This window comes from Erinaceus europaeus, chromosome 2 (genome assembly GCF_950295315.1).
Source record: "Erinaceus europaeus chromosome 2, mEriEur2.1, whole genome shotgun sequence".
Taxonomy (NCBI): Eukaryota; Metazoa; Chordata; class Mammalia; order Eulipotyphla; family Erinaceidae; genus Erinaceus; species Erinaceus europaeus.
The window spans coordinates 14,501,133-14,521,876 of NC_080163.1; the positions used below are offsets into that span (position 1 = coordinate 14,501,133).

General features: G+C 44.2%; 1 protein-coding gene across 2 annotated transcripts in view; it reads right to left on the reverse strand.

The window, feature by feature from the left end:
- Positions 1 to 20,744, reverse strand: part of SEC24D (SEC24 homolog D, COPII coat complex component) — a 134,073-nt gene that overhangs the window by 92,536 nt on the left and 20,793 nt on the right. For both annotated transcript variants that reach the window (XM_060177118.1, XM_060177122.1), the window contains exons 4-7: positions 11,368 to 11,519; positions 8,686 to 8,961; positions 7,508 to 7,635; positions 1,044 to 1,155 (exon numbers count right to left, since the gene is read on the reverse strand). In XM_060177118.1, the coding sequence (XP_060033101.1) occupies positions 1,044 to 1,155; positions 7,508 to 7,635; positions 8,686 to 8,961; positions 11,368 to 11,519 (668 nt within the window). The remainder of the gene's footprint in view (positions 1 to 1,043; positions 1,156 to 7,507; positions 7,636 to 8,685; positions 8,962 to 11,367; positions 11,520 to 20,744) is intronic.

Genomic DNA, 20,744 nt, shown 5'->3' on the forward strand with positions numbered 1-20,744 from the left:
TGCAGACAGGCCATAAGATGTGTTTGTACTAGTGCTATACTTCCAAGATGGAGTATGTGACCCATTCAGATGGAAATTGAGCATATGAGACTTCACATTCTGTCAGGCTCTCTTTAAAATTTGCCACAAACAGGGAGTTGGGTGGTAGTGCAATGGGTTAAGCGCACGTGGCACAAAGCGCAAGGACCAGCGTAAGAATTCCGGTTCGAGCCCCCGGCTTCCCACCTGCAGGGGAGTCGCTTCACAAGCGGTGAAGCAGGTCTGCAGGTGTCTATCTTTCTCTCCCCCTCTGTCTTTCCCTCCTCTCTCCATTTCTCTCTGTCCTATCTAACAATGACGACATCAACAACAAAAATAACTACAACAACAATGAAAAACAACAAGGGCAACAAAAAGGGAAAATAAATAAATATTTTTTTTAAATGCCACAAACAGTAGCATAACATGCTCCTGGAGAGATCAAACTTGTAGAGGGACAGATACAAATATGGGATATGGACTTGAGAGAGAGAGAGAGAGGGAGAAAGATAAAGAGAACGAGAGAGAAAAAGTGAGAAAGAGTGGGTGTATGTGTGTGTGTTCAGGCTCTCCTCAACACATCTGAAATTGGGCACTTTACACCAAAAATTATTTAAAAATCTGGTGGAAAAAAATATAAGTATAGAACCAGGCCGACTGACTTTTCCAGTATTCACCCCCCTACTGCTCTGTTCAAGTTAGCTTACTAGGTTTCCAATGTATGAAATAAATTAAACCAAATCAGACCACAGACCAGTTTAAACCCAGAGATTCAAACAAAGACCTTCCTTCAAATGGTATGTTCCCCTATCCCTCACCAGAAAGTCTCTGGCTTTTTATAAGCTGGGAACAGGATTCAATTGGTTTGAGTGATTGATGGCAAACTGATCTCTATCACTAAGTAGAAAGGGTCTCCCCCATTAGTTATAACATTACTGAAGGATATCAGTACATCTATAGGAAAAAAGAAAGTGATACATTTACAATCTACATTAAAAACAGAAGACATGATTAAGGAAGAATACCTTGGTCTTGTATCACACAATCTGTAGTGACCAGGGGAGGGACCTGGCCTCTGGTGTGGGTGGCATACACTTGTCCCTCTCTGGCGGATCTATCATTCTCGATCACCTGGATCTGATCAATAAGACATAAGAGCAGGTTAGAATAAGAAAAGACTCTCCCCGACACCCCTGCCCCATATCCAATCACAAAGAGACATTTTCTGTATCATTTCAGATGAGACTTTTCAGAGAGAAGCATGGCTCACTGGGAACTGTCCTCTGTACAGTTTACTGACTTTCCTCATTTCAGACCGGCAGCTTCCACATTCTAGTCTATAATATTGTTAACTTTAACCTTAATCTTTTAGAGAACTTTATTTTTATACAGTTTGTTTACTGGGACCATAGACAAGCATTAAAAAATCTCTATTAGGCAAAACAAAAATAACTTTTGAAAGAAAACACATTTTGGGGGGCTGGGTGGTGGCGCAGCGGGTTAAGGGCACATGGCGCGAAGCACAAGGACCAGAGTTAGGATCCCGGTTCGAGCCCCCAGCTCCCCACCTGTGGGTGGGGAGGGGGTCGCTTCACAGGCAGTAAAGAAGGCTTGCAGGTGTCTATCTTTCTCTCCCCCTCTCTGTCTATCCCTCATCTCTCAATTTCTCTCTGTCCTATCCAACAACAACAGCAATAACAACTACAAAGATAAACAACAAGGACAACAAAAGGGAAAAAATAGCCTCCAGGAGTAGTGGCTTCATAGTGCAGGCACCGTGTCCTAGTGATAGCCCTGGAGGCAAGGAAAAAAAAAAAGAAAGAAAAGAAAACACATTGTTACAATTACTAAAGAAATATCTAAATGATTAAACATAATTAAATTCAGAAGTGACCTGCAATCTATAGCCTAATGATGCTCTTAACCTTTAATGTGCATTTCAAGTCCTCTCTACTCTCTTTGACATGCAAGAGCCAAACACCATAGTATGTTCCCACCTGGATTTATGTACTAAAGTCTCTAAGCCTTGTTGTCTAGTATGGAAACATTTTATATTACTCTATCAATGCATCTATCAATAAAGAATATAGAGATTAAAATACATTGTTCTCTTGTAATTGTCTACAGATGGGAATAATGAGCAAAATCTACCAGTACGTAGTCAATAAAATAAGAAGGAGTTCTAGCAGTGATCTTCTTTCCATTCTCCTTGCCCTCAAAAGAAAAAGATGAGGGTGTTAAAAACTATGGCAAGGACAAAGAGGAGAAAAAAGGAAGAGTGGTATGAGTGCCCAGACTAAAACAGGGAGCCTTGGCAAGTATCTAGTCCTTTCTATTCCTTAAGAATACCATCTCGGCCCCACCTACAGGGAGAAAGCTTTGCAAGTGGTGAAGCAATGTTGCAGGTGTCTGTCTCTCCTCTATCACCCCCTTCCCTCTCAATTTCTGGCTGTCTCTATCCAGTAAATAAACTAAGATAATAAAAAAATTAAAAAAAAAAAAAAAGAATGCCATCTTGGGGGTCGGGTGAGAGCGCAGCAGGTTAAGCGCACACGGTGTGAAACTCGAGGATCGGGTGTAAGAATACCATCTCACCCGGTCCAGGCTGTAGTTCACACTGATATCACTGACTTTATAGGATACAAGGAATAAATCAAAGCTATCTCTAAATCTGCACGTTTCTGTCTTTCTAATTTCACAGGCCTTGACTTCTGATTATCCTAAGCACACAAAGTTTTCTTCAAACATAACTACTGTAAGACACAGTTGAGATAAAAAAGCAACAAGAAAAATCGATCTATATTTCAACTGCAGGTTAACCAGATTCATTTAAAACTGGAGTCATTTTATATTATCAACATTTACTATAATCATTTCAGCCAACAAAATGTCAAATTTGAAAGGAAGGTGAAAGTTGTGATAATATGTGCATTGGCCACGGATAGCTCTCAGCCATCAAACGAACTACATCACCAAAATTTTCATTTTTAAATTAACCATTTCTAATTTACAAATTACTGCTCTCCAAAAAAAAAATCAATGCTATAGGTGGCAATTACATTTCAGAATTAATCTACATCTTGGCTGGGATATCACAAAAACAGAAATACAATAGTTCCAGCAATTTAAGACATTGACGTTTAAAAGTTAAACCAAATGCAAGTTCTCAAGAAAGAGTCTTGGAGATGAAAGAATAAAAAGGGTCTTCATGAGAATGAGATTTATATCCATATCAAATAATATTGCATCTGCCGAACACAACCTAATCAACGCAACGATGGCCACCTCAACATGCTTCACTTCATACTGTGTCCAGAGACTTCACATGTGGAATGACAACCCTTCAGCTTCATTACTCGGGTGAGACCTTTCCTTTCATAGTATACTCTAATTCCATCTCAGGTGGTTCACTTTCTAACAAAGTCCCAAAACCTAGATATACACCAGTTTCTGTGAGAGAGAGTATATGTTCACACTTATCCATAAACTACTGCAAAATATATACCTGAAAGCAGAAGTACACTAGAGTTTGCAGTGAGTAACTTCCCCCAACACTTCCTCTCCACTATTCCAAGCTTTGGTTCCATGACTGCTCAACAATTTGTTTGGCTTCGAATGTTAACTCTCTTTTCAGTCACCAGGTCCCAGATGCCACCAGGATGCTGGCCAGACTTCCCTGGACTGAAGACCCCACCAATGTGTCCTGGAGCTCTGCTTCCCCAGAGACCCACCCTACTAGGGAAAGAGAGAGGCAGACTGGGAATATGGACCGACCAGTCAATGCCCATGTTCAGTGGGGAAGTAATTACAGAAGCCAGACCTTCCACCTTCTACAACCCTCAATGACCCTGGGTCCATGTTCCCAGAGGGATAGAGAATGGGAAAGCTATCAGGGGAGGGGGTGGGATATGGAGATCGGGTGGTGGGAATTGTGTGGAGTTGTACCCCTCCTACCCTATGGTTTTGTTAATTTATCCTTTCTTAAATAAAAAAAATAATTTAAAAAAAGGGTCTTCATGAGCTTTAGTCTGTGATGAGGTGGCTTGATGGCCGTGACTCTTGCTTGACATGCCAAACCTTTCTCAGAACATAAACATTTCCTGTTTGCTTCAGCAAAGATGCCACTGGAATCACACTCACGCTTGGCTGAAATGACTAGAGTACGCTAGGTCCATCAAATAGAATCAAAGACGTGAAAGAAGGAGACTGGTTCTCCAGGAGTGTGTGGAAAAGCAGGGTCAGGGAGAAACAGGTGAGTTATGTGCGCGCATGTAAGGCAGGGTGAGAGAAATGACTTCTGAGTAGTTCTTCTGCAGACACGAAGGAGAATGAAGAGGAGTGCGTAAAATTCCCTCCGCTTTAGACTGGGGATAAGACTGCCAGTAAATGGTCAGCTGAGCACTTGGTTCCAGATTAACAGATAACAGGCACTCAGAAAATACGATCTTCCATCTTTCTTCTAGAAGGAAGAATTTATTTAGTCAGGGGAAAAAATATATATATATATATTACTTTGGGAATAGGAACATAAACAGGCTCTGTCTGTCACTGTTGTTTCATTATGTTTAAGATAAAGTTAACACTGGGCTGATCTGCATTGCATATATTTTAAGAATTTTGAATGAATCCCAGTATAGATTTGCTAACTGCTTCTGACGTTAATATTCATTCAAAAAATATGTGAATGCTGGTGTGCCCCAGTACCTCACCTCTCCAGAGCCCTACCCCACTAAGGAAAGATAGAAATAAGCTGGGGATATGGATCAACCTGCCAACATCCACATCCAGTGGAGAAGCAATTACAGAAGCCAGACCACCCACCTTCTGCACTCCTAAAGAATTTTTGGTCCATACTCCCAGAGGGGTTTGAAATGTTAGGGGAAGATGACCAGAGGGCTCTGAACTCCAATTCCATCAAGACCCAGAGAGAGGAGAGAAGAAAAGGAAGCACAATCTCATACATCAGAAAAGGTATCAGCAGCAAATGCTGGAGAGGGTGTGGGGTCAAAGGAACCCTCCTGCACTGCTGGTGGGAATGTCAATTGGTCCAACCTCTGTGGAGAACAGTCTGGAGAACTCTCAGAAGGCTAGAAATGGACCTACCCTATGACCCTGCAATTCCTCTCCTGGGGATATATCCTAAGGAACCCAACACACCTATCCAAAAAGATTTGTGTACACATATGTTCTTGGCAGTACAATTTGTAGTAGCCAAAACCTGGAAGCAACCCAGGTGTCCAACAACAGATGAGTGGCTGAGCAAGTTGTGGTCTATATACACAATGGAATACTACTCAGCTATTAAAAACGGTGACTTCACCATTTTCAGCCGATCTTGGAGGGACCTTGAAAAATTCATATTAAGTGAAATAAGTCAGAAACAGAAGGATGAATATGGGATGATCTCACTCTCAGGCAGAAGTTAAAAAACAAGATCAGAAGAGAAAACACAAGTAGAACCTGAACTGGAACTGGTATATTGCACCAAAGTAAAAGACTCTGGGGTGGGCGGGTGAGGGGAGAGTACAGGCCCAAAAAGGATGACAGAGGACCTAGTGGTCCTAGAGGACCTAGTGGTCCAAAAATACAAATAAGACACAGCCTAAGTCAGGTAGGATCAAGTGAAGAAAGGCAATGCTAGGAGTTCAAAGAGAGAAGAGATGATGGCCACCACAAACAGAAGAGTGAGTGGAGCTGGGTGACCTGCTAGAGTCGGCAGACTTGCTTTGAAGAATCCCAATTGCCTGCCCACACCCCAGTCTACTGAAATCAGATGGGGGGTAGGGACACAAAACATCAGTATTCTTTTAGAGCTCCATCAGTTATTCTGTGGTACAGTCAGTCCATTATGGACCCTCAAGACTGAAGGCTGACCTGCCGTCAGGAGTCATGAACTGAGTGAAAGACTCAGCAAGGTGTATTACAGTCAACACAGGGGGTGCAGGCATATGGGGCGGGTGGGAAGTTGGTTTCACATAAACAGAACCTTCCTGGGCAAATCCAATGGATGGGGCTGGTGGGGGGAGAGGCAAAGGAACTGAGAATAGAGGGGAGAAGTTAAAAACTTATAATCATGGACCACCCTGTCTACACAGCATGAGGCGAGGGGGAAGCGAGCCAGAGAAGAAGAGGGAGATGGGACGTCCTGGAGGATGAACTGTCGGAGTTGATGTCCTAAAAGGAATGAGCTGGGAAAAGCCAAGAGGGAGGCAGTGGCTAGAGAATGGGAGGCTGTCAATGGAGATGTTGAAGGTGTCCCCTCATTGGCAAGGACAGGAAGGCTGCTAGGACCACATTCACTGAGGAAAAGCAGGAGATCAAGAGCTAAGAGGCTGGGGAAACAGAAACTTCAGAGGTGTAGTATCATTGTCAACAATTTGAACAATAATACTTTTCTTTTCTCTCCTCTCTTCTCCTCTCCTCTCCTCTCCTCTCCTCTCCTCTCCTCTCCTCTCCTCTCCTCTCCTCTCCTCTCCTCTCCTCTTCTCTCCATGGTTATTGCTGGGGTTTGGTGCCTGCACTACGAATCCACTGCTCCTGGAGGCTATTTTTTCCCTTTTGTTGCCCTTGTTGCCCACCCTGTCCAACGCTTGACGTCTCGTCTCCCAATCTGGTCCCCTACACCTACACTGAACTTCTCTGTTCCAGACTCTTGGAAACAGAGTTGGCAGTCAGCTGAGGTCAAGAACAAACACCTCATCACAGACCCCTGCAAGCGTCAACCTGGCTTTGACCTAGCACGTTATGATTGGGCCCTCCTCAATCGCTATCGAACAGGCCATGGCCGGTGCGCCGCTATGTTCCATCGCTGGGGAGCCAGAGACGACCCGAACTGCCCCTGCGGCTCCAGACAGACTATGACCCACATAGTCAACGACTGCCACCTCTCCAGATTCAAAGGAGGTCTCGAAACTTTACATCAGGCTCAACCTGACGCTGTTGACTGGCTACGGAAGAAGGGCAAACGCTAGAAGAAGAAGTTGTTGTTATTATTGCTGTCGTTGTTGTTGGATAAGACAAAGAGAAATTGAGAGAGGAGGGTAAGACAGAGAGGGAGAGAGAAAGATAGACACCTGCAGACCTGCTTCATCACTTGTGAAACAGCCCCCCCTGCAGGTGGGGAGTTGGGGGCTCAAACCGGGATTCTTACGCCAGTCCTTGTGCTTTGCGCCACATGTGCTTAAAACCCACTGCACTACCACCTGGCCCCCAAACAGCAATATTTCTGAAGAGACAAACAGCAACACAAGAACTAAGAACTTCAAAGGATGAACTAGGATAACCTAGGAGTCAACCGATATTATGTGCCAGCAGAGAAGGCAAGTGGTCAAAGTGAATTCAGTGGAAGTAAGTTTTCTCCACATGATGTGTGCTGTGCTTTGATGATACAAGACAAGATGAACTATTATAGTTAATGGAGGAGTTTCTGGCAACTGTGCATGAAGAAGGGTCCTTTGTGAGGGAGACTGTGAGAGAGAACAATGCTTACTGGGCTGGGGATGGCATCTGGATCCAGCTTCTTTGGGAGCTGTGGTGGGCCCACCATCTGTGCGGGGGCCCCCGGGAAGCCTCCGGGATAAGATAGTTGTGGTCCTGCCATCTGAGGGCCGTAGTTGCCTGCAAAGAAAAAGATGATAAAAAGAAATGAGTCTATTCCAAAATCCCAGGCATCGGACTGACAAAATGAGGTTGTTCAGTCACGTGTGCTTCATTTTTCATCTTATTAAAACATAGGCCATCCTCCGAAGGGGGGTTGGATAACATACTCTATCTTCCACCTGAAGAAGATGGGTCCTGAAATTGGTCCAACTCGGAACGCTCCTACTGATGGCCACAGAATGCAAGTTTGGACCTACAGGGATGTAGAGCTTACATAGGCTCCTATGCTGAATATGGGCCCCAGATCAAATCGATGGGGTTTATAGTCAATCTTTATACATCTTTCCCGTATTTGGGAGCTACTCTCTTCCCTGATCCAGCTTTCTAGCTCTTTTTCCAGCCATGACATCATCTCCCCAGACAATAACCTGGGTCCACCTGCATATCAGATGTCAGGCTCAGGCAAAAACTAGTAAAGTCATGCGCCCTTTGGAATATACCTAAAATAGACCTACTAGCTATTTCCAAATTGGAGACCCCAACTCTTCATCTGCACTATTCCAGCATTTAGGCTCATGATTAGTCAACAAATTGTTCTAATATGTTAACTCTTTTTCAATCACCAGGTTGCAGATGCTACCATGATGCCAACCGGACTTCCCTGGGCGACCCCACCAATATGTCCTGGAGCCCCGCTTCCCCAGAGCCCTGCCCCACTAGGGAAAGAAAGGCAGGCTGGGAGGAGTATGGATTGATCTGCCAATGCCCATGTTCAGTGGGGAAGCAATTACAGAAGCCAGACCTTCCACCTTCTGCACCCCATAATGACCCTGGGTACATACTCCCAGAGGGTTAAAGAATAGGAAAGCTATCAGGGCAGGGGATGGGATATGACGTTCTGGGGGTGGGAACTGTACCCCTCTTATCTTATGGTCTTGTCAGTGTTTCCATTTTACAAATAAATAAATTTTAAAAAATTAAAAAGAAAAACATAGGCACACAGAACTCCAGTTAACAGAACTCCGAGGGAACCCAAGGCCTCCTTCGCCCAAGCCACGCCTGCCTTACCCTGCTGTGGAGGATATCCAGAGCCCAGATTCTGTCCTGGAAGAGGTGGGGGCTGGTACTGGGCATTGGGAGGAGGTGGCCCAGGTGGTCCGTCCTGTCTGTGTGTTGGCGGAGGCAAGGGTGAGGCACCAGGTCCATTCAGTGTGGTGGGTGGTGGCGGGAGGACCTGTGATCCAGGCTGCAGAATAGACGGCTGGGGAGGTCGAGGTGGACCCTGCAAGGACGCTGCTGGTAGAGGGCCAGGAGAACCCTGGTTGGGGGGAGTCATCCCCGAACCTGTGTGAGAAAGAGCAGACCACTCAAATACTACATTTCTCTACCCTAGAGGTTCTGTAAAGTGGATAATGGGGCCACTAGCTTTCGTGAAGAGAAAGTAAGAAGGCAACCATGGGGATCAGGAGGTGGCACACCAGGGTAAATGCACAAGGACCTGCGCAAAGATCTGGGTTTGAGCCCCTGCTCCTTAACTGCAGCAGAGACGCTTGCTAGTGGTGAAGCAGGTCTGCAAGTGTCTATCTTTCTCTCTCCCTCTCTATCTCTTCCTTTCCTCTCAACTTCTCTCTGTCCTATTGTATAAAATGGAAAGAAAGAAAAAGAAAAAAAAAAGGCTGCCAGGAGCTGTGGATTCATAGTGCTGGCACTGAGCCCCAGAGATAACCCTGGAAGCAAAAAAAAAAAAAAGACAACCTTACAAATCAAATTTTCATTCCACATGGTGCAAATTTCCTCTGGAAGTGACGCCAGTGTTACCTGGGGCATTGTAATGCAACTGGGAGATTTAAATGGAGGTGAGGGCAACATGTTCATTTATTGAGAAAAAATTTTGCCACCGGGATTATCACCGGGATTCAGTGCCTTCATGATTTCATTGTTTCTGTGGACTTTTCCCCACCCTTTCTTTTTGTTAGAGGGTGTGTGTGTGAGAGAGAGACAGACAGACAGACAGAGAAGGACAGATAGCTGTAGCACCGCTCTACAGCTTGTGAAGCTTCCTCTTATAGGAGGAGTCTGGGGACTTAAACCTGGGTGTGCACTCTACTAGGTGAGCCGCCCCTAGTGAGCAAGTTTGTAATTCAGCTGCATTAACTTTCTATGCTATGTAGCAATTAAGAAATTGTACCTGGTACAAAAATCTAGAAACTCACGCAGAAGAAAATGTTATTGGGCTGCCAAGATAGTCGTGGGTAGTCCACTTGCGCACTTGCTCTGTCCTGGGCACAGTCCAGGCTCACGGGAGAACCAGGAAGACCACCACACTGAGGGAAGCTTCCATGCTATGGTATCTTCTTCTCTGTCTCTCTAGCTCTTTCTAGCCAATTAAGTTGGGCTGGAATAGTGATGTCCCAGTTACAATCAAAACAAAAAAAGGAAGGAAGGGAAGAGAGAGAGAGAGAGAGAAGGAGGGAGGAGAGAGAGAGAGAGGGAGGAGAGAGAGAGGGAGGGAGGAAGGAAGGGAGGAAGGAAGGAAAGAAGGAGGGATACACAACTATTCAGGTAACTTATACATTCAACAAATCATTTGTATCCAGTGCTTGATTGGGTCAAATGCATTTCCAAACTAGGTATAATCCCGGAAAAAAAGATGAACCATTAACATGCTTTCCAATTATTTTGGAAATGATTGTACAGTTGGGCTAGTTTTTTCTTTTATTATTATTATAGTTGTTGTTATTACCACCAGGGTTATCGCTGGGGATCGGTGTTTGCACTAAGAACTCACTGCTCCTGGCAGCCTTTTGTTCTTTCTTCCATTTTTTCCCCCCTCCTCTCTATTTTATTGGATAAAACAGAGAAATTGAGAAAGGAGAGGGAGATAGAGAGGGAGAAAGAAGCGGAGACACCTGCAGAAATGCTTTACTGTTTGTAAAGTGTCTCCCCTGCAGATGTTGTTTGGGGGCTTGAACCTGGGTCCTTACGTACAGTGATATGTGTGCTTAACAGGAGGCACCACCACCTGGCCCCAGTCAGGTTAGTTTTTTCTATTCTCTGATTATGTGAAGTTAAGTTGCTTTGCTGGGGACTTAAAAAGACAGAGAGAGAGACGTTCTTCTGTTTTTTTTTTAAATGGACACTTCTATAAAACCAACTTTAGGAAATGGAAACATTTCTTGTCAATATAAATGGCTGTTTCTGCTGTTCCTACAGCAGAGATTCCTATGGGCAGGACATAATACGATGTTTCTATTGACGTCAATCTCAGTATTGCAACTGCATTTTCTCCTATTGTCTTTTAGGCTTCATGACATCTGAGCCTCCCTTCTTGCCTTGACCTAAGGTCAGATCTACAGAAATACTGTAAAGGTGATTATTCTATTTCTTAGTTCACAGTCCCACAACAAACAGCACATGGCTAACGCTGTCCTCACTTTTCTTCAAATGGCTTGACCTTTTCTAAGGTTCACTTGTGAAGTAAACATTTTGCTTTGTTTTGCTGTTCACTGGTTTAGACTTGAATGCAAAGCAATCTGAGGGTTCTTCAGTTATCTTGAAAATAATCGCATGTTCAAGGAAGGAAAAAAAAAAAAAGAATGACAGTCATATGACTTCCCTGATTGCTACAAAAACGCTCCCACAATGAATTAATTCAGTGTGGGATGCCAGAATTCTGTCTAGTTTGAACACCAAGAGAACTTTTCTCATGCAGACGCTCATGACACAAGGCAGCCCGATGTGCTCTGTTACCGTAGCTGTTGATATGCATAGCTCCAAGCTGACTGCCCAGCTGGCCGACGGAAGAAGTAGATGTGGAACCTGTATACGGTGACTGCTGTGCAGAGGGTGGGTACGGTGCATAGGATGGGGCCGCACCGCTCGCAGGAGAAGGACCCGGAAATCTGAAGCATGGAAAAAAAAAAAAGGAGTTAAACACTCATATTACAGATTCATACTGGGTTGTCAGGAAAGTCATGACATATTTTCCTATGTGCTCGAACCAGGATCCTTATGCCAGTCCTTGTGCTTTGTGCCATGTGCCCTTAACCCACTGTGCTACTGCCCAGGCCCCTATCACTGGACTTCCCACCACCACGTTTGTTTCACTTATATCCATTTCACATCTGAGTGAAACCATCCAGTAATTGTCTTTCATGGTGTACATTTTCAAAACCAGCACATGAATTTTCTCTTGTAATCCTTCTTTATATATCTTAAATCAAATAATCATCATAAATGAAAGGAAATTAAACTTCAAACTATTTGTCTGATTATAGGGACTAAAGTATACTTCAAAAGGATATTTCACCTCTTGTATTAGAGATGAATGATAAGATGATACTTTCCAAAAATATTTATTTTCTCTTTTGTTGCCCTTGTTGTTTTGTTGTAGTTATTATTGTTATTGATGTCGTCGTTGTTGGATAGGGGACAGAGAGAAGTGGAGAAAGGAGGGGAAGACAGAGAGGGGGAGAGAAAGACAGACACCTGCAGACCTGCTTCACCGCCTGTGAGGCGACTCCCCTGCAGGGGGGGAGCCGGGGGGCTCGGACTGGGATCCTTCTGCCGGTCCTTGCGCTTTGTGTCATGTGCGCTTAACCCGCTGTGCTACCGCCCAGCTCCTGATAAGATGCTTTTTATAGAATAGTACAAGAATGAATAGCAGTACTGCTAAGTAAAAACTATCTCTGCTGTTAGAAACTGAAAAAAAAGACTCGCAGTGGCAGAGGAGGACCTAGTGGCGGTTGAACTGTTATATGGAAAACTGAGAAACGTTACACATGTACAAACTATTGTACTTTACTGTTGACTATAAACCAATAATCCTCCAATAAAGAAAGAAAAAGAATAAGAAAAAAGACCCATGGTTAGAGTCATGTCCTTGCTTTAAATACTTTGGGGGAAAACCCCAGAAATTATAAGTTAGCTTTTCAAAGTAAATGTTTTCTTAATATCTTTTGACACTAGATATTAAGCAGAGCAAAATAAAACAAGTCTTACATGAAACATTCAAAACATGCTGGGTCACTTTGAAATGTTTACTGTAATCATCTTGCAATATTCAGTAAATCCATTACTTCACTGAAAAGAAGTTGTTGCTATTTCAATATTAATAGGCAGTTTTGTTGGTCGTTCATGTTTTTACAAGTCACAGAATGATATGTACAAAAATGTGCCACCACACTCAATATTCAGCATCACGAATCAGTCAAGATACTGGAATATGTCACTTGAAGAGGTATCAAGACATGAAATGCCTTCCAGACTTTGCCACCCTAACTTGCTTGGAGACACAGAAAAGCACTTTTATGATAAAGATATGGGGTGTATCCTTAGCCTTCCCATAGGAAAAATGTTATTCCAAGAAAGAGTATAAACTTACAACATTTGAATGTTGGAGTTATAGAAGAAATCTTGGTCTTTAGATTATACTAAATTAATAAAGTTCCTTTGAAAGAGATACATTTTTTATTTCCCCATTAGATTCTCATATTTCATTACTATGCAAAAATTGCTTTCATTTCTATGCCTGCTTACTTTAATACCACAAATCATTTCCTTTATTTATTGGATAGAAACAGAGAGAAATCATAGGGAGGGGGAGACAAGGGGAGAGAAAGAGTGAAGACAGATGCGGCACTGATTCACCACTCATGCTGCTCCCCCCCTTCAGGTGGGGACCATGGGCTTGAACATGGGTTTTTGAGCACTGTAAGGTGAGCAATTAACCAGGTGCACCACCACCTGGCCCCATCATTTTCTTTTTCCTAAAAAACGACACTCTCTGTCTTTAAGGAAAAAAGTGACTCGACTCAAGTCACTCAAGCAGTATGCTTACAAGGTTTGGATCTTCTGATAAGCAGGAACTGGGAATGACCGCTACGTGCGAGTGAAGAAATGCTATTCAACTGCTTGGGGGGAAAAAAAACAAAAACTTCACACATATTCATATTTTATAAATGTTAATATAGTTTTGTTAGCATTTTAAAAATAGAAAATTATCTGACTCATTAGATGAGACCAACAGGACAAACCATGGTTTCTTTTTCTTTCTCCTGTTTCCTTTCTCGCTTCTCTGCCTTCGTCTCTGCCTTCCTCTCCTTTCTCCATCTCCCCCTTTTCCTTTCTCCCTCCATTCTCCCCTCTGGCCTCCCTCTCTTCCCTTCTCTGTTGTTTTCGCCGGGCTGGCTTCACGGGCGGGTAACAGACGACCAGGGACTCATGGTTGAGCTGTACGCAGTATCTCTTTATTCATGCAGGACGCAGCGCAATCTATACCAAGCTAAGCTAAAACTAAAACTACAAACTATCTTGTCCTTATAAATATACTAGCCCAGTAGGGTGGGAACAGGATGTGACGCAGAGAGGGTGGAGAGAAAAGTGACTGGTGAAAATCAGGGTATCACAAGGAGAGGGGGCGGAGCAGGCGAGAATTCTACCACTGAACCACCAATGCCCTGGAGGGAGGGTGGTGCTTGTTAACAGCGGTTATGTAAATAGAATGAAGTGGTTATGTAAATAGAATAGTGTTAAGCAGGGGGGATTAAACCAAATGAAACAGAAGAGGTTTTAGAAGCATACCAACACTCCTCTCCTTCTTTCCCTCCCCCCTCCCTTCGTTTCTCTCACCAGAGCACTGCTTCCTGGCGGTTTAGGGTGGTGCCAGAGGTTGAACCGGGGACCCCAGAGCCTCAGGCATGACTTTCTACTTTGGAGACCACTGTTACAGCACAAGTAATCTCACACATTAGCTTTAGTGACCAGTTAGGTGGCTCAACAGGTGGAGAACAGGACTGGCTATGCTTGACTCCCAGAAATGCGTTTACCAGAGTGACGCTCTAGAACTACTTCTCTCTCTCTCTTTCTCTCATTAAACCAGCAAGCAAACGCTCCATTATTTTTAACTTAAAAAGTTAAAAATAGGGGTCAGGTGGTCGTGCAGTGGGTTAAGTGCACATGATGTGAAGCCCAAGGACCGGCCTAAAGATCCCTGTTTGAGCACACGGCTCCCTACCTGCAGAGGAGTTGCTTCACAGGCGGTGAAGCAGGTCTGCAGGTGTCTCTCTTTCTCTCCCCCTCTGTCTTCCCTTCCTCTCTCCACTTCTCTCTATCCTAACCAACAACGACAACATCAATAACAACAACAATAATAATAACTACAACAATAAAACTAGGGCAACACAAGGGGGGGAAGCAAATTTTAAAAAAGGTAAAAAAAAAAAAAAAGGTAAAAATAAAATTATACAAGATAATACATGACCATTACTAGAACTACTTCTCTCTCTTTCCCTCATTAAGCCAATAAGTAGACAAATGCTCCATTAGTTCAAAATCAACATTATACAAGATAATGCATGACCATTACTTTTTGACTCAGAAGTTCCTGTTTAAAATATATCCCAGAGTTAAGTTGCACTGATTTATAAGTGAATTTTTTTCTTAATCCGCTTACATGTTCTAAGTCAAACAGATAGAGAATCAAAAAAACAATTATCATCAACTTAGAAAGGAGACTGATATTTAAAAAGCTAACAAGAGCTCTCAGGTGTATAAGGAAAAACTCACTTAACATTTTTTATATTTATTTATTTATTTCCTTTTGTTGCCCTGGTTGTTTTATTGTTGTAGTTATTACTGATGTCGTTGTTGTTGGGTAAAACAGAGAGAAATGGAGAGAGGAGGGGAAGACAGGGAGGGGGGAGAGAAAGAGAGACACCTGCAGACCTGCTTCACCGATTGTGAAGCGACTCCTCTGCAGGTGGGGAGCCGGGGCTCGAACCGGGATCCTTACGCCGGCAGTCCTTGCTTGCGCTTTGCACCACCTGCGCTTAACCCACTGCGTTACTGCCTGACTCTCTCACTTAACAATCTAAACCCAGATAGTGATTGTTTTTTTTCCCCAATGTAATTACTGTACTAGTTTAAGTGTCCTATAACATAAGGGTATTAGTGCAGAGGTTAGCACGTGGCACAGTGAGTGGAGCTTTGGACCCTCAAACATGGGGTCCTGGTTGGACCCCAACTATTACATAACTAAGAATGATGCTCAGGTACTCTCTTCTCCCCACCTCCATTTTCTATAAATAAGTAAACCTTAAAAAAATAAAGTGGTATGGAAGGTGGCACAGTGGGTAAAGCATTGGATTCTCGATCATAAGGTCTTGAGTTCGATCCCCGGCAGCACATGTACCAGAGTGATGGCTGGTTCTTTCTCTTCTCCTATCTTTCTCATGAACAAATAAATAAATTCTTTAAAAAAAAGAATCCGTGTCATCTGACCTTCTTGGAGACCTGCTGTGTGATCAACATAAGTCACCTAATCTCTAGATTGTCTCGTACCAAATGAAACAAGTATATGGAGTGAAATGACGTTTCTGGTATAAACATGCAGCTAAAATTAGGATCCATGACATAACAACGCCCATGTCCAGTAGAGAAGCAATTATAGAAACCAGAACTCCCACCTTCGGCACCCTAACAAGAATATGGTCCACGCTCCCAGAGGGATAAATGATAGGGGAAGTACACCAGAGGGCTCTGTACCTCCATTCCACCAGGACCCAAAGCATTTGTCACCAGGAATCTTGTTTTTACAGATTTTTAATTTTTTTATCTTTATTTATTTGCTGGATAGAGACAGAGAATGAGAGGGAAAGGGGGTGATAGAGAGGGAGAGAGACAGAGAGACACCTGCAGCCCTGCTTCACCACTTGTGAAGCTTTCTCCCTGCGGGTGGGGGACCAGGGGCTCGAACCTGGGTCCTTGCGCGCTGTAACGTGTGCGCTCAACTAGGTGCGCCACCACTGGGCCCCCAGAATCTTGTTTTTATACCGTCAATGAAAGGGAAGCAAGTCCGGAAAACACCAGAGGAAGCCAAGGACAGTTTTGCTTATCTGAGAGAGAAGAGGAAAAAAGGAAAGACTCTTGGAACTAGAGAGGAAATGAAGGCAGAAACACTGAAAAAGTGGAGGGAAGACAGACAGACAGACAGACAGACAGTTGTAGAATCAGTCCATATCAGTGACCTTGGGAGAACTATACAGTTTCCAGTGGAGGGAATGGGGCAGAGAACTCTGGTGGTAGGAACTGTGTGAAATTAAACCCCTATTATCTTACAATTTTGTAAATCAATATTAAATTACTAATTCAATAAATAAAACTAAGATCCATATAGATTTAAATATTTCCCAAGGTGCTTGCTTCACTTAACTTTTTTTTTTTTGCCTCCAGGGTTATTACTGGGGCTCAGTGCCAGCACTACGAATCCACTGCTCCTGGAGGCCCTTGTTGTAGTTGTTGTTGTTGTTGGATAGGACAGAGAGAAATGGAGAGAGGAGGGAAAGACAGAGAGGAGGAGAGAAAGATAGACACCTGAGGACCTGTTTCACTGCTTGTGAAGTGACCCCCTACAGGTGGGAAGCTGGGGGCTGGAACCGGGATCCTTACGCCGGTCCTTGTGTTTTGTGCCATGTGCACTTAACCCGCTGCGCTACCTACTGCCCAGCTCCCTTCACTTAACATTTTTAACAACTACTTCATTCAACAATTGGGGGGCTGAGAAACATTCCATTATATACTTAAATTTACTGCTTTATCATTGAAGGTCAACAAAGGGGAGGGTTTAGCATCAGAAAGAACTATCAGTTCAGAATTTCAACCAAAGGATTAATGAAACACAAAAAATTAGCCTCAGTTTAACCCAAACCTCTGGAGAGTTGTCTGTGGCCTGCTTAACCTCAAACACTTCTCAATCTCAAGTTTGCAATCAATTGCTCAAGAAGTGAGATGATTTTTTTTTCCCATTCTATTTTTTTTGTAAATTGAATTTTATTTATTTTCCTTTTTGTTGCCCTTGTTGTCTTTTTATTGTTGTTGTTATTGGTGTCGTCATTGTTACATAGGACAGAGAGAAATGGAGAGAGGAGGGGGAAGACAGAGGGGGAGAGAAAGACACTTGCAGACCTGCTTCACCACCTGTGAAGCGACTCCCCTGCAGGTAGAGAACTGGGGGCTTGAACCGGGATCTTTATGCTGGTCCTTGCGCTTTGCGCCACATGTGCTTAACCCTCTGCACTACTGCCCGACTCCCGAGATGATGGGTTTTTAAGAGAAAGTTTAGGCACAGGGCCGATGAAATAATTTACGGAGATGGAGCTCTGCTTTGCCATGTGTGGGAGCCAGGTTTGAGCCCGGCCTCCACCACACTGAAGCACTGATACTATGATTTCTTCCTTTCTTTCTCTCTCTGTCTCACTCTTTCCTTTTTGAGAAAAAGTCAGCATAGAGTGGTGAAGCCCAAGAGATGACCAAAAGAAAAAAAAAAAAGGGGCTCAGCTGTAGAAGAAATGAAAGGATTTCTCTGATGGGTCCCCTCTGAACACTGACAAGCCATGACCATCCAAGGAAGACCAGTTTGTACCCATGATGCTTTGATCACTCCATCACCGTGTCCTTTGCTCCTGTGTGAACTGTATCTTATACATGTGCCCTAGGAGGGCAAATGCCAGCCATGGAGGCTCAGCCTGGACATTAGGCTTTCCCTGACTCCTTCCTTCCTCCCTCCCTAACTCCCTCCCTCCGCCCCCTCTCTCTTTCCTTTCGTGATATAATAATAATAAACAAGATCGTAAGGCAACAGGGGTACACATCCACAATTTCCACCACCGAACTCAAGTCCCCTATCCCATCTTCTCCATTGGGAGCTTCCCTATTCTTGTATCCCTCTGGGAGTCTGGACCAAAATTCTTTCTGGGGTGTAGAAGGTGGGAGGTCTGGCTTCTATAACTGCTTCTCTGCTAGACGTGGGCACTGGCAGGTTGACTCATACCCCCAGCCTATTTCTATCTTTCCCTAGTGGGCTAGGGCTCTGGGGAGGTGGGGTTTCAGGACACAGTGGTGAGGTCGTCTGCCCACCATGGTCCCATCTTCTCTTCTTTTCCAAGTCACATCTACACCTACTACTACTTCTGAATGCCCTTCCTTTTTTTCTCTTCTCTCTCTGGGTCCTGATGGAACTGAAGTTCAGAGCCCATTAGTCTACCACATCCCCCTACCACTTCTCCCCTGCTGGGAGTATGAACCAAAATTATCTTGGGGTGAAAAGGGTGGGAGATCTGGCTTCTCTGTAATTGCTTTTCTGCTGGATATGGGTGTTGGCCGGTCAATCCATACTACCAGCCCGTTTCTATCTTTCCCTAGTGGGGCAGGGATCTGGGGAGTCGAGTTTCCAGGACACATTGGTGAGTCGTCTTGCAGAACCACCGTGTAGTGTCATCGGCCCTCCTCTGACTTCTTCATTTTTTTTTGTCACTAGAAGTCCAATGTGCCATCCACTGCACCACAGAGCCACCTTGACTTCTTCATTCATAAAACTCTGAATCCAGCCTTTAATCTGACATCATTTCAGGCTGATGCAACTGAGTAGCAGAAACTGTCAGTATTTCCCTGGGAGTCACAGCAAAAGCAGATCCCTGAACTGAGCTGTGAGGAGGGAACGAGACCGAGCGAGTAGGAGAAGGATGCGCTTCGGGCAGCAGACTCTCCGCATCTAGTGGAGAGGCGCTGGGAGTTGCTGACACACTCCTGAGCACTCCCTGAGCACCGAGCGAGGCGCTCTGCATGAGTCTGTGGCATTCTCTTGATCGCATCGCCTTGGCCGAACTGTGACGAGGGAGCCAGGAGCTGAGGCTCACAGGGGCAAAGTGCTTTGTCCAGCTCGGAGTGGCTGAGATAAGAGTGCAAATTGTGTCCCAGGGGAGTCGGGCTGTAGCGCAGCGGGTTAAGCGCAGGTGGCGCAAAGCACAAGGACCGGCATAAGGATCCCGGTTCGAATCCCGGCTCCCCACCTGCAGGGGAGTCGCTTCACAGGCGGTGAAGCAGGTCTACAGGTGTCTATCTTTCTCTCCTCCTTTCTGTCTTCCCCTCCTCTCTCCATTTCTCTCTGTCCTATCCAACAACAACAACAATAATAACTACAACAATAAAACAACAAGGGCAACAAAAGGGAATAAATAAATAAATAAATAAATAAAATAAAATCTTAAAAAAATTGTGTCCCAACTCACAAGCAAACTGCTGGAGCCTGTCTGAAGGGGAAGTGTGCAACTCGCTTATTCCTAAGCAACCTGATTCCAATGAGACAAGTGGAAATAACTAGACGGCTCAGCCCCAAACAGGCTAATTATCAGTAACACAAGCTTTGACTTCAGAGCAGTGGTTTGACTTTTGCACTCTCTTCTTTTAAATAAAAAAAAAAAAAATCACAATGTACTTTTTTTTCAGATGTTCTCCCCTTTTATTCTGCACTAAGAATTCTATTTTTTTGTTTTTTTAAAATATTTATTTTGTTTTAATATTTATTTTTCCTTCTGTTGCCCTTATTGTTTTTTACTGTTGTTGTAGTTATTATTGTTGTTATTGATGTCATCGTTAGACAGGACAGAGAGAAATGGAGATAGGAGGGGAAGACAGAGAGGGGGAGAGAAAAATGGACACCTGCAGACGGGCTTCACCGCTTGTGAAGTGACTCCCCTCCAGGTGGGGAGCCAGGGGCTCGAACCGTAAGCCAGTCCTTGTGCTTGGTGCCACATGCACTTAACCCACTGCGCCACCGCCCAACTCCCCTATTTTTTTTTTTTTTTAAGTGAGGGAAGTAAGACCTAGCAGGTCAAGAATGTCACCAGCACCACACAGCTAATAAGTTGTTTGAGCCAGACGAGAAGCTCTGTCTTTCTTCTCTTACCTCTTGACTCATCACTACACTGTTGACACCAGTGGGAAATAGGTCAGAGCTCCTACAACTGTCCCTTGAGCTTCCTGTTCAAACCACATTCTTTTGGGCGCCAGGTGGTGGCCAAGGACCCGCACAAGGATTCCAGTTCAAGCCCCGGGGTCTCCCCACCCCCACAATGGGGACACTTCATGAACGGTGAAGCAGGTCTGCAGGCGTTTTCTCTTTCTCCCCTCCCCTCTCAATTTCTCTCTGTCCTATTCAATAAAATAATGGGTGGGGGGTTGAAGAAGAAAAAAAACATGGCCACCAGGAGTGATAGATTCATAATGCTAGCACCGAGCCCCATCGACAGGAGGCAAAAAAAAAAAAAAAAAGCACAATCTCATGTAAACCA